General features: G+C 41.4%; 1 protein-coding gene across 3 annotated transcripts in view; it reads right to left on the bottom strand.

The window, feature by feature from the left end:
- The window catches only part of MYO18B (myosin XVIIIB), a 402,342-nt gene that overhangs the window by 156,898 nt on the left and 228,800 nt on the right, over nt 1-16,644 (bottom strand). For all 3 annotated transcript variants that reach the window (XM_069961327.1, XM_069961329.1, XM_069961328.1), the window contains 3 exons: nt 16,044-16,152; nt 12,877-13,004; nt 2,655-2,809 (listed from right to left, as the gene is read on the bottom strand). In XM_069961327.1, the coding sequence (XP_069817428.1) occupies nt 2,655-2,809; nt 12,877-13,004; nt 16,044-16,152 (392 nt within the window). The remainder of the gene's footprint in view (nt 1-2,654; nt 2,810-12,876; nt 13,005-16,043; nt 16,153-16,644) is intronic.

Here is a 16,644-nt window from a genome sequence, read left to right on the forward strand (position 1 = left end):
GAGATCATTTGGCTTCTATCTGCCCAGTTGTAGGCTTATTAAAGCCCAGGAAAGGCCATTGCTAGTGTGAAAATGCTAAAGTAGGGTCCATGTCTCTGAGGACACCTTAACGTTGGTGACATGGTACACTCTGATCAAATAGTTTGTTAAGATCCTCACTTTTTAATATCTACAGAGCAGGTGTTTGTCGTGTGTACACTGAGAGGAGTATATACGGTAAGCCCTTGCACCTGTAGGTTGCTGCTGCACTTTTTGTTTTTTTTTGTGTGTACTTAAGCCACTAGCAGTGTGCAACCTGCAGTGTCATAGATGTGCTGCAAAATTTTCCCTTACTTTCTGGCACCAGTTGATCTGAAAGATTTTTTGCTGGAGTACCCCTTTAAATCAAATAGTATAATATATGGTCTATTTTATATTATGTACTACAACAAGAATAGGCGTATACTATTCCATTTTCAAAAGAACTCAATCAACATAAAAATGAGTTGCTAATAACTAAAAATTAAGAAGAAGAGCGTACCCTAATAGGATTAGACATCATAGGAATTGCATCATTTTCTACCCTAATAAGACTGGACATTAGAATTGGATATGATTACATTTCTGCTGGTGTTGATGCCAATAAGCTTGGGATTTTTGTATATACATATATGAAAAACTAGATACTTACTAATATTTAGATCATTTTTAATGAAGAAGATAAAAATTAAACTTGACATAATGTACATGAGCATATGCTGCTTCAATTAATTCTATTCAAGCCCTGCTCCCTCCATGTCGGTTCTACAAGAACTAGGACAGTAAACACAGCTTGGGGCTAGGATCACACTACGTATATATTTCAGTCAGTATTGTGGTCCTCATATTGCAACCAAAACCAGGAGTGGATTAAAAACACAGAAAGGATCTGTTCACACAATGTTGAAATTGAGTGGATGGCCGCCATTTAATGGCAAATATTTGCTGTTATTTTAAAACAACGGCTGTTGTATTGAAATAACGGCCGTTATTTACTGTTATATGGCGGCCATCCACTCAATTTCAACATTGCGTGGACAGAGCCTTTCTGTGTTTTAATATGAGGACCACAATACTAACTGAAATATACGTAGTGTGAACCCAGCCTAAAGCTGTGAGACCTGAAGAAGTGAAGAAGAACAACCCATATCTTTTGCCCCTAGTAAGCTTACATTTTTTATTAGAAATGCATGTAGGATGCAGGTGGCCTCTCTATGGGCTAACAACTTAAGGCCCTATTCCACGGAACGATTATCACTCATAAACTCGCTCCAACGACCGCTCGATATCAATAATCGCTTCTTGGAATTGGTGTAAACGAGTGAACGACAAAGGCGAAATCGTTATATTGTCGTTCAAAATTGTTTTTCAGCATGTCGAAAAAAAATCGTTTGTCTTTGAAAGATAATTCGCTAACCAGTTCGTAAAATTTGAAATCTTTCACTCGTTTGTAAAAAGGTTTAAAAAAAGTAGGTGTGTCATATGGTCATGATCACCCTGGCGAACATTTTGGACCGCAAAATAATCGTTACACTACATATATCGTTCACGTTCCCACGTGTGTTATGTGTTATCGCTCGCTAAAAAAAAAATCGTTTAGTGATCGTTAATGAGCGGTCGTTGGAGCGAGTTCATTAACGATAATTGTTCCGTGGAATAGTGCCTTTAGGGTCCTATTACACTGAGCGAGTTTTAACGATTAACAACTAACGATAAACGATCGCAAACGAGATTGTTTATCGTTCACCTGAAATCGTTCACCATATTATGCTGCGTTTACACTGAATTTTCACATAAACGATCACATTTGAGCGATAATCAGCTTGTATAAACAGAGCAAACAATCAAGCGACGAGCGAGAAATCGTTCATTTTGATCTTTCAACATGTTCTTTAATCGTCGTTCACTGAAAATTCGCAGATCGATTCGTGTAAACAGTCTTTCACCGATTTACCCTATGTGAAAGATGGGCTTAAGCGATCCTAAAAATTTTCTTACGAATTTTCTAACGATTTTTCTAACGATTTATTAGTCTAAACGCTGATCGTTATAAAAACCAAATAGTTGCTTCAAAATCGTTAAACGATCGATTGAGCGAATTATCGTTCTGTGTAAACGCAGCATTACACATTGTTAGTTGCGATCGTTAATATGATCGTTTGCAATTACACTGAGCGATTAGTGAAACAGCAACTGTTCACTGTGTAGTGGTGGCATCATGTTACTGCGAATTCCATTTACTTTAATGGGAGCTGACATGCAGTCACCTGGTGCTACCACTACACAATAAACATATGCATGTCTTCTGGCCCCGTTTACTGCTGAAGAGTAGATCAGCAGGGGTTCTAAGTGTCCCTTTAAGCACTTTTTGCCGCTTAACAATATACATAAAGGGGGAGATTTATCAAAGGGTGTAAAATTTTGACTGGTGCAAACTGGCCACAGCAACCAATCACAGCTCAGATTTAGGCAGTGCTGAAAGGAACGCTGAGCTGTGATTGGTTGCTGTGGGCAGTTTGCATCAGTCTAAATTTTACACCCTTTGATAAATCTCTCCCAAAATGTTAGTAAATGTTTATCAAAGCCTTAAACATGCACATGCCAATTAAAAAGCAATGTTTACTTGGTTCTCTTACTTTCTTTGTCTTTTTTCTAGTTCATGGTTCCGGATCTGTTGGTTTTCCATTAACACTCTAGTGTCCTCAAGGTCAGAGGTCAAGTGCTTGCACTTCCTGTTCGCTTGCTGCGCTGCTCGCCTAGCATTCTCGTAAGCACTTTGTAAATCACTCAACTGTGGAACCAAAGAAAAAGGTGACTGATACCGGCAATTTTAGTCCACAATTTATGCTCTGGCGCACATATTTGTACAGCAGAAATTGTCGTCTAATGGACAGATAACCCCCAAGCAACTGTATTTTACCCTTTTTTTTCTGCCATCTGTGATGAAAACGAGGAGAAGAAAAGCCTCTTTTATATATCACTCAAGAGCCAAACAAATGATTATGGAAATGGATAAATTTGACTCATTTTGAAACCACTGGCAGTTTCCGATAGGGTATTGTCAGAGCCGTCTATAAATCTTAGAAATTTTCCGTGCTTTTTATTTTCCATATATGACTCGGCATAAAGAAATTAGATTAACTCTACAAAATAAGCTGCACAATATCATAGGCTGGGTTCACACTACGTATATTTGAGGCTGTATATTTGAGGCTGTATAGCAACCAAAACCAGGAGTGGATTGAAAACACAGAAAGGCTATGTTCACATAATGTTGTAATTGAGTGGATGGCCGTCATTTAATGGCAAATATATGCTTTTATTTTAAAACAACGGCTGTTATATTGAAATAATGGACGTTATTTACTGTTATATGGCGGCCATCCACTCAATTTCAACATTGTGTGAACAGATCCTTTCTGGGTTTTCAATCCACTCCTGGTTTTAGTTGCTATGAGGACCTGACATGAGGACCAAATACAGCCTGAAATATACATAGTGTGAACCCAGCCAAATGCAACAAAACATTAAAGGTACAGAAAACCAAACCACTACAATGGTCATTAAATAAATGTACTGTTTAACTATTCCATACAATGCGTTCAGTGCAAGTACTTAGAGGAGATTTAGCATAAAGCAGCATTTCCCAGCCATTGGCTGTTTACCGGTGGATGCTTAGAGAAGTGCAGATTACAGCTCTTGGACTTCAATGCGAAATCTATAACAGAGCCCCACATACTGTTCATAACGTTGATGTCTTCTTATTAGCAGAGGTTATCCTTAGATATTAGGGCCAGAGTACCATTGCTACTTCTCCTTATAAAATAGGTACCTGTCACCTGTCACCCCCCGTGCCGGGGTGAAGGCCACCCGACCCCCCACTAGAGCCCCGGATACTTACCCCATCTCGCCAAGTTTTGTTGCTGGAACTGGTCCCGGGACGGAGATATCCCCGTCTGAAGCACGGCGCGCATGCTGCTGAGATGAGTCCGACGCCCATAGAGAATGACGGCTCCTTTCATTCTCTATGGGAGTCGGACTCATCTAAGCAGCGCGCATGTCTGGCTTCAGATAGGGATATCTCCGTCCCGGGACCGGCTCCAGGAACGGGACTTGGCGAGATGGGGTAAGTATCCGGGGCTCTAGTGGTGGGTCCGGCGGGCTTTACCCTGGCACGGGGGGTGACAGGTTCCCTTTAAAGGAGAATTCTGGGCAGGGAAATGTTTTTCAAAACTGCCGAGGAAGAGTAGAGTTAAAAAGTACTTACCTCCCTGGCTCCAGCACTGATGTCTGCTGTCCCCTGCTCTGGTCCCTGGACGCTTCCTGGTCTAAGTGGGTACCTGGGACATAAAGTGTCAGGCCCTTTTAGCCAGTCAGTGGCAGAGGTGAGACAATGCTACAGCTGCTGACTGCCTGAGCGGGCCTAGAACGTCACATCCCAAGTCTCCTCTCTAGACCAGGAACCATCGGGGGACCGAAGTGGAGGACAGCGGACACCAGCAGTAAATACAAGTAAGTGCATCCTTTGCTCACCTCTCTCCATGCCAGGGCCGTCTTAACAGCATTATGGGCCCCTGGGCAGAGGTGTGAATTGCCCCCCCCCCCCCCCCAGCAGCCACCGCCATCAAAACCCCCTTATCTGGTAAGGTATATTGCCTATAATAGTGATTGTCATATATGTTGCACACATACAGTATATCACTATTACAGGCAATATACCTTACCACCTATTTATCAACCATATAGATACAGGTATAAAGGTGGAGCAGTAGGTAGGTGGTTATATAGCCTATAATAGTGATATGTGTACAACCATACCATATATTATAATATATATATATATATATATATATATATATATGGGGTACAGGTATATGTGGGGTATACAGGTGGTGGGTAAAAGCCTACTTAATATATATTGGTGCCCCTCTCTATATATGAGACATGTTCCTGTCCCTCTGCATATAGGCCATGTTTTCTCCATGTATACTGTATAATACAGGGAGTCTGTGTATACTGTATTATACAGTATACAGGGAAACGACACGGCTTATATATAAAGAAGGGCCAAACAACATGTCTCATATATACAGAGGGGCAACAACATGACTATTATATATGTTGTTGTTGCCCGTCTGTATATATGAGACATGTTGTTTTGCCCTTCTCTATATATATAAGCCATGTTGTTTCCCTGTATATTGTATTATACAGTATACATACAGGGAGACAACATGGTTCTCATATATAATAGTCATGTTGTTGCCCCTCTGTATATATAAGACATGTTGTTTCCCTGTATATTGTATTATACAGTATACATACAGGCAGACAACATGGTTCTCATATATAATAGTCATGTTGTTGCCCCTCTGTATATATGAGACATGTTGTTTTGCCCTTCTCTGTATATATGAGACATGTTGTTTCCCTGTATATTGTATTATACAGTATACATACAGGGAGACAACATGGTTCTCATATATTATAGTCATGTTGCTGCCCCTCTATATATGAGACATGTTGTTTCCCTTTATATTGTATTATACAGTATACATACAGGGAGACAACATGGTTCATATATAATATAATAGTCATGTTGTTGCCCGTCTGTATATATGAGACATGTTGTTTTGCCCTTCTCTATATATATAAGCCGTGTTGTTTCCCTTTATATTGTATTATACAGTATACAGGAAGACAACAATGGAGCGATATATACACATTCAGGAGGAAGATAAGTATATAATACACTGCTGTATACACTGAATGGAGATTATATACACACTCATACAGGAGGAAGATAAGTATAATACACTGAATGGAGATATATACACACACTCAGGAGGAGTATAAGTATATAATACACTGCTGTATACACTGAATGGAGATATATATACACACTCAGGAGGAGGATAAGTATATAATACATTGCTGTATACACTGAATGGAGATATATATACACACTCAGGAGGAGGATAAGTATATAATACACTGCTGTATACACTGAATGGAGATATATATACACACTCAGGAGGAGGATAAGTATATAATACACTGCTGTATACACTGAATGGAGATATATACACACACTCAGGAGGAGTATAAGTATATAATACACTGCTGTATACACTGAATGGAGATATATATACACACTCAGGAGGAGGATAAGTATATAATACATTGCTGTATACACTGAATGGAGATATATATACACACTCAGGAGGAGGATAAGTATATAATACACTGCTGTATACACTGAATGGAGATATATATACACACTCAGGAGGAGGATAAGTATATAATACATTGCTGTATACACTGAATGGAGATATATATACACACTCAGGAGGAGGATAAGTATATAATACACTGCTGTATACACTGAATGGAGATACATATACACACTCAGGAGGAGGATAAGTATATAATACACTGCTGTATACACTGAATGGAGATATATATACACACTCAGGAGGAGGATAAGTATATAATACATTGCTGTATACACTGAATGGAGATATATATACACACTCAGGAGGAGTATAAGTATATAATACACTGCTGTATACACTGAATGGAGATATATATACACACTCAGGAGGAGGATAAGTATATAATACACTGCTGTATACACTGAATGGAGATACACACTCAGAGGAGTTACACCCCGATCTCCTCCCCCTCCCTCCCCCTCCCTGTTCACCAGTTCACCCACGGCCCTGTCTGCATCCCTGCAGAGAGCACTCCCATGATTAACACCTTCCCTGCCAGCTAGCCTCCCCCCCTCCTATCAGCACATACTCACTCAGGCTTTGTGCTTCAGGCCTCCAGCTTCTCCTTCCTCTCAGGGCTCTGCTGGTGACGTCACTCCTCTGCTCCGCGCGGGAATGCAGGGGGTGAGAGAGACCTCTAGTGACTGGAAGCAGAATGCAGCTTCCGGCCACAAGAGCGAGCTGTGCACAGTCCCACAGCTGCAAACGCTCATCAGGAGCACTCCCAGTTAAAGGGCCAGGGAATATGTCACAGGGCAGGGGCCCCCTAGGACGCAAGGGCCCCCGGGCAGCCGCCTACCATGCCCAATGGGTAAGACGGCCCTGCTCCATGCACCCCTTGTGTCATGTTACAGTATCTCCCTCTTCCCTCATTGACTGCAGCCGCCACCACTTTGATAAGGACCTCGTCTTGGGAGTGACAGCCCGCTCAGCTAATCACTGACTGCAGCTCTCTCTCATCTCAGTCAGTAATTGAGTATGGGTATTTATATCGGGGCCTTTCCCATTAGTTAGCACCCCTTTTGAAGGAGGCATAGCCGAAACGTACGTCGGGGTGGGGGCTGCCGGTGGACACTTTACTCCAGCACTACCTTGGTAATATACTTTTATACTATATGGTTGTTTATTATATCTGATTTGACACATAGGTGTATATGTTTACCTGATTTTAGGAGACAGGGTATTATACTCTTTCTTTATTTACAATACACTCTTTGTGGTCCACCTGCATTACCCCCTGCTTGTATGTCCGTTATCGTTGTTTGTTTTTTTAACATCTCTTCCAGTAGTGGTTCACTGCTTTATTTCTATTCCGTGTGTGTATATATGTATTTTTAACAATAAAGATTTTCTTATGTTGTTATAAGTTTGAGGTTGAGTTGTTAGTTCGTAACTAGAACCCTATTTACATTGGTTACCTTACATAACACTTGTTTCCCTATCCAGATATGAGACAGTAATAGCGACTGACTTAGGGAACACTGCTCACTGAATTTTGGTATACAGTGATTGCCTAAACTGACCGTAACTCTCAAGGTAAGCTTGTCTCAGAAGCAGTGGTGGCTGCAGTCAACAAGGACACCGGAGAAGCCACCGCAGGACACCGGGGGGGGGGGGGGGGGGGAGTGAGGAGAGGTAAGCATAACATGGTTCTTATGTTTTCCAACAGGGCAGAATATAAAGAAAAATTTCCTAAACACTTTAGTGCTAAGCTGCACCTGCTTCCTAAGGGTTGGTTCACACTATGGAGGCGGATAGGGGCGGATAATACGCCTCAAGTTTAGTAGCTCGCCCCTGCTCGCATCTCCGCCGGTGCCATTGACTCCATTTTATGCTCAGGTGGATTCCACGGTCCAACAAAAGAATTAACATGTCAGTTCTTTCGGAGGACGGCGGAATCTGCTTGACCATAGTATGGAGTCTATGAGCAGGGGCTAGCGACGGAACTCACAGCATCCTATCGTCCCCATTCCGTAGTGTAAACCCACCCTAAGAAGTGGTAGACACAACATAAAAAGTTATGAAAAGTTTTTGCACAATGGCAACATAATCGTGCCACTATAGCAAGGCATTAAGTTATCAATAAGATATTACATTTACATTTCAAGCATAATGGTATGTGTGTCTTTATCACTCAGAGACCTTGTTCATCCGAGTAACCTGCCTACCGACACAATTTCTTTGATATTCCATACTACTTTGCAAAACAGAAGGAAATGGCGCGCTATCATCTTGTACAGAGCACTGGGTCACACTATGATAGAATGTGAAGAAGGCAATCATTAGAAAGTTGCATTAAATAAGCACAATGTTGAGTTAATGAGGCTTGTAATTAGACAATAAGAATCGGAAACTAAAAGAGACAATTCCTTTCCTAAATTCTGATTGATTTTAATTTTATTTTAATGGACGAAGGTCATTCTTTTTATATTGGACAGACTGACCTCACTTAAAATATCTACAGCGGCTCTGAATAGCTAGAAAGCCTGATGTCTTCCATTAGTCCTGGTACAAATGTAAGTGTATCTTTATCTCAGCTGAATTAATGTCTAAGGGGCCGAATGGGGCTATATTTTATTCTGTGAAATTAAGGCCCTCTCTGCGCAATTTTTGCAGCAAATTTTTTAAAAGCGTTTACTAGGTGACTTTTTCTACATATATATATATATATATATATATATATATATATATATATATATATATAATTTATTTTATTTTTTTGGCTTTATTCAACCCACAGTAAATTAGCACCAAAATACGGCTGTAATTTAGAGGTGAAGATATGGCCGTATTGTCAATGTCATTATGCGCTCTGTTGAAACAATTGGGAAATTGCCAGGCAATGTACACACAGTATGGAAAAACTGATAATGAAATTTCTTTATTCATAGCCTGCTGTTTTTTAATCTGCTGATACATTGTTTTGTTTTTTTCACTCAAAATTGCATCTATATTTTCATATTATTTTACTGTGTGTGAACAGAGCCCCAAAGTGAATCTGTAGACCTCTCCCAAAGCACTGGTATTGTTTTGTAGCTTTCAACAATTTATGTCTGGTCCCAGGGTCCAAATATCTCCTGGTGCTATTTTTTATTTTTTCCTGAAGGAGTCAAAGAGGCGGGCCTAGAGCATCTGTGCCCTGGGCCTGTGATGCCTCTCAGTTATTCCTCTCTGCTCTTCTTTTTTGCTACTCCCCTTGGCTGAATCATCCTTAATCCTTGTCACAATGGCACATGTGCCGGTTTCAACCTGTGCCAATTAAGATGATCCAGTCCGGGAGCGCAGCAAAAAAGAATTATACAGCGAGTATATCCCAAACTCTATATTTTAACTGGAAAAGTTTGGGGTCATCTTATACAACCAGTCGTCTTATACTCCTAATCATCATCTACCACATTTTTCAGTCCCACACAAAAAGTCCAGTATATTTGCGGGAAATAAATAGATAAGTAACCTGGGGGGGCTCTCAAGGCAATGCCGATGATGCTGAGAACATATACAGGCAGTATTTTCTTGTTCTAGTAATACGGGAAGTATTTTATTTTGTGAAATATATGCTTGCGGTGAATAGACAACATCAGTTCCTGAACTGCTCGGTGATGGCATTTTATTTGAACTAATGGAGACGTTTTAATCCAAAGTGCTCATCATTTTTACGGAAAGTCATTTTGAAAAAGTAAATAGAGCAATGTAAATGAAGACAGGTTACACGGCAAATATATTAAACATTCTGCTCTTCAAGTCTACAACCAGAATCACTACTCATGTCATAATTAGAATTGATCTACACTTGATTTATTGAACGCACTGATTTGCACATTCCTCATTTTAGCTTTTTTTGTATACATGTTCCTGGGTGGTTCATTACAGTATACCAAAACAAACAAACAAACTAACATCCCCTCTATATAAATAACACAAAAACAGCATAGTCCATTTCAGATGTATGAGAAGTTTTTGGGTTCAATACAGTTGATAAAATGGAATAGTTTTTATTACTATCCTGAAAGCTTTTTATTGCATTGTAAATGTATAATAAGGTTATTTGTAAGTCAGAACAAAAATTAAAAAAAATAGACCCAAGTCACGTACAGAATGATCGATGAGTCTGTCTTATGTTGGACCTTGGGGACCAATTATGGTATAAGAGCATGGCCCACTAGAGGATGCTCTGATATACTGGTGGGTTAGTCCGGTCATGCATGTGGGAGGGGGTGTCTAAGAATAATTTACTCTAATGGATCATTGATTGTGAAAGGACTATACATGATTAATATTTATATCATGCAAATGGACTGAAATTAAAGCATTCTTGTCATTAGAAAAAAACTTTCCATATGTTGCAGAGATATGTGAAAATTTTTGATCCATTGGGGTCTGGGTGTTCAGACCCCCATCGTTGCTTACATACAACTGAGAGAAGCACACAGTTATGCGCTTCACTGCAGTGTTCTTCTCACTGAAAAAAGGGAACTCCATTATAAGTCTATGGAACATCGTTTGTGCAGAAAGGAGGAAAAGTCAACGAGTCGGGAAGTGAAGTGAATAATGGCGTGCTTCTTCCAGTTCTATCTAGAGACAATAGATGAGCACTAAAATACTCAAATTATTCACGTTTAATATTTTTCAATGCATGAGTGGTCGATCAAGTAACAAACCTCCTTAAAGTCAATGGGAGATTAAAGCATTTTTTAAAGATTTGGCAGAGGGCAGGGTGTCTGGTCCTCCTGAAAACCTCAGAAAGTGATGGAAACACCACAAGAAGGGAATGGGAACAGCAGGGGGCATACATGGATGCCTGTAAGACTCCCAGGTCCCCGTATTAGCTGTACTAGCTGTATACTGCACCACTATCAGACTGACTAGACCATCTAATACTCTAATACTATACTGTATATGTCAGATGCATTTTTCTGTGTCACACAGAGATATCACTAGTCCTAGTCGTGGATTAACTGTATTACAGTATACAACTGAATATACTAGCTATATACCACTATTACCACTATTGGTATCTGTATACCATATATAACTGGTATATTGTATGTAATATCCTTTTTTGGTGACACACTGTTAGATTACTAGTCCTGAAAAGGACTTTTGGCTGTTTGTTAGCTAGTTGCCTACCTCACTATTAAAACTAAGCCCTACACTGTGTCTGTCTCTGCTCCAGCAACTCCCCCTTAAAAATAACAGAACACAAGTGAATCAAGAATCAGGTGACCTGGGTCTATATACACCCAGGTCACCTGATCAATCACTGCTAGACCAACAACCAACATGGCTGCCGCATAGCAGGATGTGCCCTTCCCAGAATGTTTATTGGCTAATTTACACTACTACTGGCTAATTTTACATCTACTACGCAGTACTTGTTAGGGTATGTTGACACTGAGCAAAATCAACGGAATTCTGCAGCTGAGAGTTGCCACCTGCCTCAGTGTTAAACAGTGTGTCTATGGGAGGGCTCACACGTCTCCACTCTCCACGGCTCTCCACTCAAAGAGTTGACATGTCGGAGGCGTGCAAGCCCTCCTATAGACACACTGTTTGACACTGAGGCAGGTGGGAGAGCTCCGCCGCAGAATTCTGCAGATTTTGTGAACATACCCTTGGAGTATCAAGTACTTTCGAGCAACCTGATACTCGATCCATGTCATACATGGGACAAAAAATATATTACCAGGCATGACATATGAATGACGCCCTTATAGATGTAAAGCACTGGACTCTAAGCATTGCTACATAAACAACCTCATGTATTCGTTTAGGCGGCTGACCGCAGACTGCTTGTGATCTCTCTACAAACAGTCAGCTGGACTTAATGCGAGCCTCTCTCTCCATTCTCAGCCACATACAGTTTCTAAAATCATTCAAATTCTGCTGTTGCTTCCTACAGGAATGTGCCGGCCTATAGGGAGTATATCCAATTCCACTGCACTCCTCGACCAAAAAACCTTCAAATACCAGAACAGACTAAAGTTCTTGCAAAAACAAGGACAAGGACAAATTCTATTGACAGTTGTTTCATCTGTGCACAATAGGTACATTTACACTTATACAAACCTATACAATATTGGCTATGTAAGCCGCAGGGGCTATAGCTTAAAAACAAACAGGCAGACTTGGGCAGGCGTACTGTATAACACACATCTCGCCTCTGGCAAATCAATCCTATGCAATCTATGGAGACTGCAGATGCAATCCAAATAAGCAAAAGATTTTCTGCTTCACAATGGAGCATTGCATTATAGTGATAAATAACGCTATCACTGGCATAGAAAGATGTTAACAAAACAGTTGTATCCAAAATTTGGACGAGACAAATGTATGTTGTTTCTGTGCCCAGTTTTATTGGCTATCGGTGTTCTCCAGTCGCACACGGCGGGGGATATGTAGCTGTCCAGCAGAGAATGAGATGAGATGGAGCTACAAAATTAATTAACAATATGCACCGCCACATTGTGTCCTTCTCATTGCACATTCAATCCAATCACGATTCATTCTAGGCAAGAGACACAATATCCCTATTAAATATAGAAATTCTATGGAAATATTCCGCTCAGAAAGTTTCAGCTTTTACCTTTTGTTCTAGTTCTTTTCTATAAGTTTTCTCCGATTCCATTCTTTCTTCAAACTGTGTAAGCCTCTTCCGCAAGAAGTTGATCTCAGTTTGGGCACAGTCAAATCTTACTTGCCACTCATCGGATCCTAAACAAAAAGAATAATACTTTTGAAAAATATGTAACCATGATCAAGCTTTGGTATGAGATATCGACTGTCTGGAATCTATTTTTTTTTTATTATGTTTACCTACTTGAGTTAAAGGCATATTCCACTCAGGTAAAATACAGGTTGAATCATCTCCCCCCTGGAGACTAACAATATATACCCGAGTTTTGAGCTTTCTGCTGAAGACAAAGAAAACTGTGTGCGAGCTGTTCAATCCATCAACGCTCTGATCACCCTTTAGAGATGGCTCATGTAAACAGTGTCACTGGCCGACTGTTTCTGCAGGGAGAGTTAATCACAGTGAGGTCACTAGCAACTTGACTTGAGACTATACCTCCCAGCAATACAGAGTGTAGAGACAGCCGACCAGGAACATTGTTTACTTAAGTCGTCCGGAAAAAGGAGAGGGCAGGAGGGAGATTAGAGCGAAGATGGATTGAACAGCTCACACACAGTAGAAAGCAGCAGCTCAAAACTGGGGAAAGGAGACAGAAAAGATAATAAAAGTATGGGACAAAGTTCAACATTCAACGTGTATTTTACCTGAGCGGATTACCCCTTCAAGTTTTTTGCCCTGGGAACGTCTAATATTTTAAAGCTCCTGTATTAAGACAATTGCTGTACTATAGTATACTTAGTTTAGCTCTTATGTTTATACACTCATTACACAGGTGCCGGTATTTGTATGTGTGCCAAATGTATTGGTTAAGTGTTTATTGTATTTTATATTTTAACTTATCAGTTATATGTGACTTACATGTTCTCCATTGGTAGTAAGATGGCACACTCTAAGGTTACAAACCCACTTGCCGGATCTGCAGCGAGTCTCCATGCTGCGTTTTTCCCGGCCCTATACTTTTAATGGCAGACAAACACGCAGCAGGGAAGCAGGGGGCGATCGGGGCTGCGGGGGGGGCGTGCGATGGGGCGGCCGGGGCTGCGGGGGGGCGATCGGGCGGCCGGGGCTGCGGGGGGGGGGGGGGGGCGATCGAGCGGCCGGGGCTGCGGGGGGGGGGGCGTGTGTGCGATCGGGGCTGCGGGGGGGGCGTGCGATCGGGCGGCCGGGGGGGCGATCGGGCGGCCGGGGCTGCGGGGGTGCGATCGGGCGGCCGGGGCTGCGGGCGGCTGGCTGGAGCATATACTTCACCTGGTCCCCGCTCCGGCTTGCTGAAGACATCGGGAACCGCCGAACAAACAATTGTTTAGCTGTTTTATAGAACTCGAACCCGAATCTTTGCAAGATGCTTGTCCGAGTAACGAGTACCATCGAGTACCCTAATGCTCGAACGAGTACCAAGCTCGGACGAGCATGCTCGCTCATCACTAGTGGTAAATTTTCTACAAGAGAGGTCCCAGAAGGAGTGCCTATTTTTTAAAGGGAAAGTGATTTTGTGACATGTCATGGATACATATGAAGATCACATTTACTTCTGTAATGTTTAGAATCTTCAGATCATCACCTATTAACAAGATAAGTTATAAACAGCTATTTAATCTTACTGCTGGGGCCCCCAACTAATCATGAAAATCTTCTTGGTTGAACTTGATGGACCTTGGATGAACTTGATAGACGTGTATTTTTTCAACCATACTAAACTATATAAAAATGGGGAGCTCCATCACGTAAATTGAATACTGGACACATGCTTAGCTACCACTTCATTTACTCCCTATGGGACTAAAGATAGCTGATCACTGTACTTAGGTACTGTATGTTACGTAGTTCCACAATCAGCGAATAGAACTACGGCCAAGCACGAGCTCTGGCAGTCTAGACACTCGGGGGGACAAAGATGCCTATTCTGGTGGTTAGTCAGGGTCCCAGGACTCATACCCCCCTAATCAGCTAATTTCCCCTTAGCCTGTGGACAGGTGATGTTTTCATCTCGGGATGGGCCCTTTAATTATAAAGGAGATTCTGTATTGATAATTTTTCCTCTTTCCTTAAAGGAGAAGTCCAGCAAAAATTTTTATTAAAGTATTGTATTGCCCCCCAAAAGTTATACAAATCCCCAATATACACTTATTACGGGAAATGCTTATAAAGTGCTTTTTCCCTGCACTTACTACTGCATCAAGGTTTCACTTCCTGGATAACATGATGATGTCACTTCCTGGATAAAATGGTGATGTCATGACCCGACTCCCAGAGCTGTGCGGGCTGTGGCTGCTGGAGAGGATGATGGCAGAGGAACACTGAGGCACTGGAGGAACACTGAGCATCCCCCTGACATCATCCTCTCCAACAGCCACAGCCCGCACAGCTCTGGGAGTCAAATCATGACATCACCATGTTATCCAGGAAGTGACATCAGCATGTTATCCAGGAAGTGACATCACAATGTTATACAGGAAGTGAAGCCTTATAAGCATTTCCCGTAATAAGTGTATATTGGAGATTTGTAGAACTTTTGGGGGCAATACAATACTTAAAAAAAAAAAAATTAGCTGGACGTCGACTTTAAAAATAGTCATTCTAATGGAGATTTTATACTAACCAAGGTCTTACCCATACTCTGCGAAACAACAGCATTGCCCTTGTAAATAAAATGCATTGAGTGTCATTAAGATATTAATGACTCTGGACCTTTCTTGTACGTTCACTGCTTTCTCTGACAACCCAATGCCTGAGAGGATAGCGTATCTAATCTGGCCTGTGTCTGATGCCATGCACAGTCCTGTAATTGCTGAGAGGATAGCGTATCTAATCTGGCCTGTGTCTGATGTCATGCACAGTAATTGCTGAGAGGATAGCGTATCTAATCTGGCTTGTGTCTGATGCCATGCACAGTCCTGTAATTGCGGTGTATCATAATTAGGAGGCCTCTCTGATAGGGATGCAGCACACTTACAGTCACTTCTTCCCCAGGAAGTATTAATCATATGTTACCATTGTCTGAACCTCTCACAATTATGTAGATGATGAATGTGTTCCCTGAATTTATCGATACAAATCCTTACTTTCTATCAGGCTGTTGGATCACAGAGCAGCAGAAGATAACGGCATTTACTTCTTACCTCCTCCCGGACTACTTGTTCCAAGATCCCGGAGCTGGATTTGCTGATTGGCTTCTTCAAGCTGTTTGGATACAGACTCCAGGCTTTTCTGCATTTGCTCATACTTCACCTTAGCACAAAAGTCAGACAAGAAGCGGTTGTTAACTCCTTACATCCCTTATTTTCAAAATTTAGAACATATTGGGTGAGATTTATCAAACGTGGTGTAAAGTGAAACTGGCTCAGTTGCCCCTAGCAACCAATCAGATTACACTTTTCATTCCTCACAGACTCTTTGGAAAATAAAAGGTGGAATCTGATTGGTTACTAGGGGCAACTGAGCCAGTCTCACTTTACACCATGTTTGATAAATCTCCCTATTGTGTGCTATAAACCACCTAATTCAGTATACAGGTCTATCACATCTTTTCTAGAGGCCTTTAAAGGGAAACTATCAGCAAGTTAGACTTATCTAACCTGCTGATAGCCCCCTAATGCGCACAGGGTGCAGAGGAGGAGGGTATGTCTCTTACCTTCCTCCTCGGCACCGTTTCAGTGTAGTAGTAGTTGAATCCACAGCCCGGAGCACCCTCAGGAGCATTGTCCCACCCCCATCACGCCA

This window comes from Dendropsophus ebraccatus, chromosome 3 (assembly GCF_027789765.1).
Source record: "Dendropsophus ebraccatus isolate aDenEbr1 chromosome 3, aDenEbr1.pat, whole genome shotgun sequence".
NCBI lineage: Eukaryota > Metazoa > Chordata > Amphibia > Anura > Hylidae > Dendropsophus > Dendropsophus ebraccatus.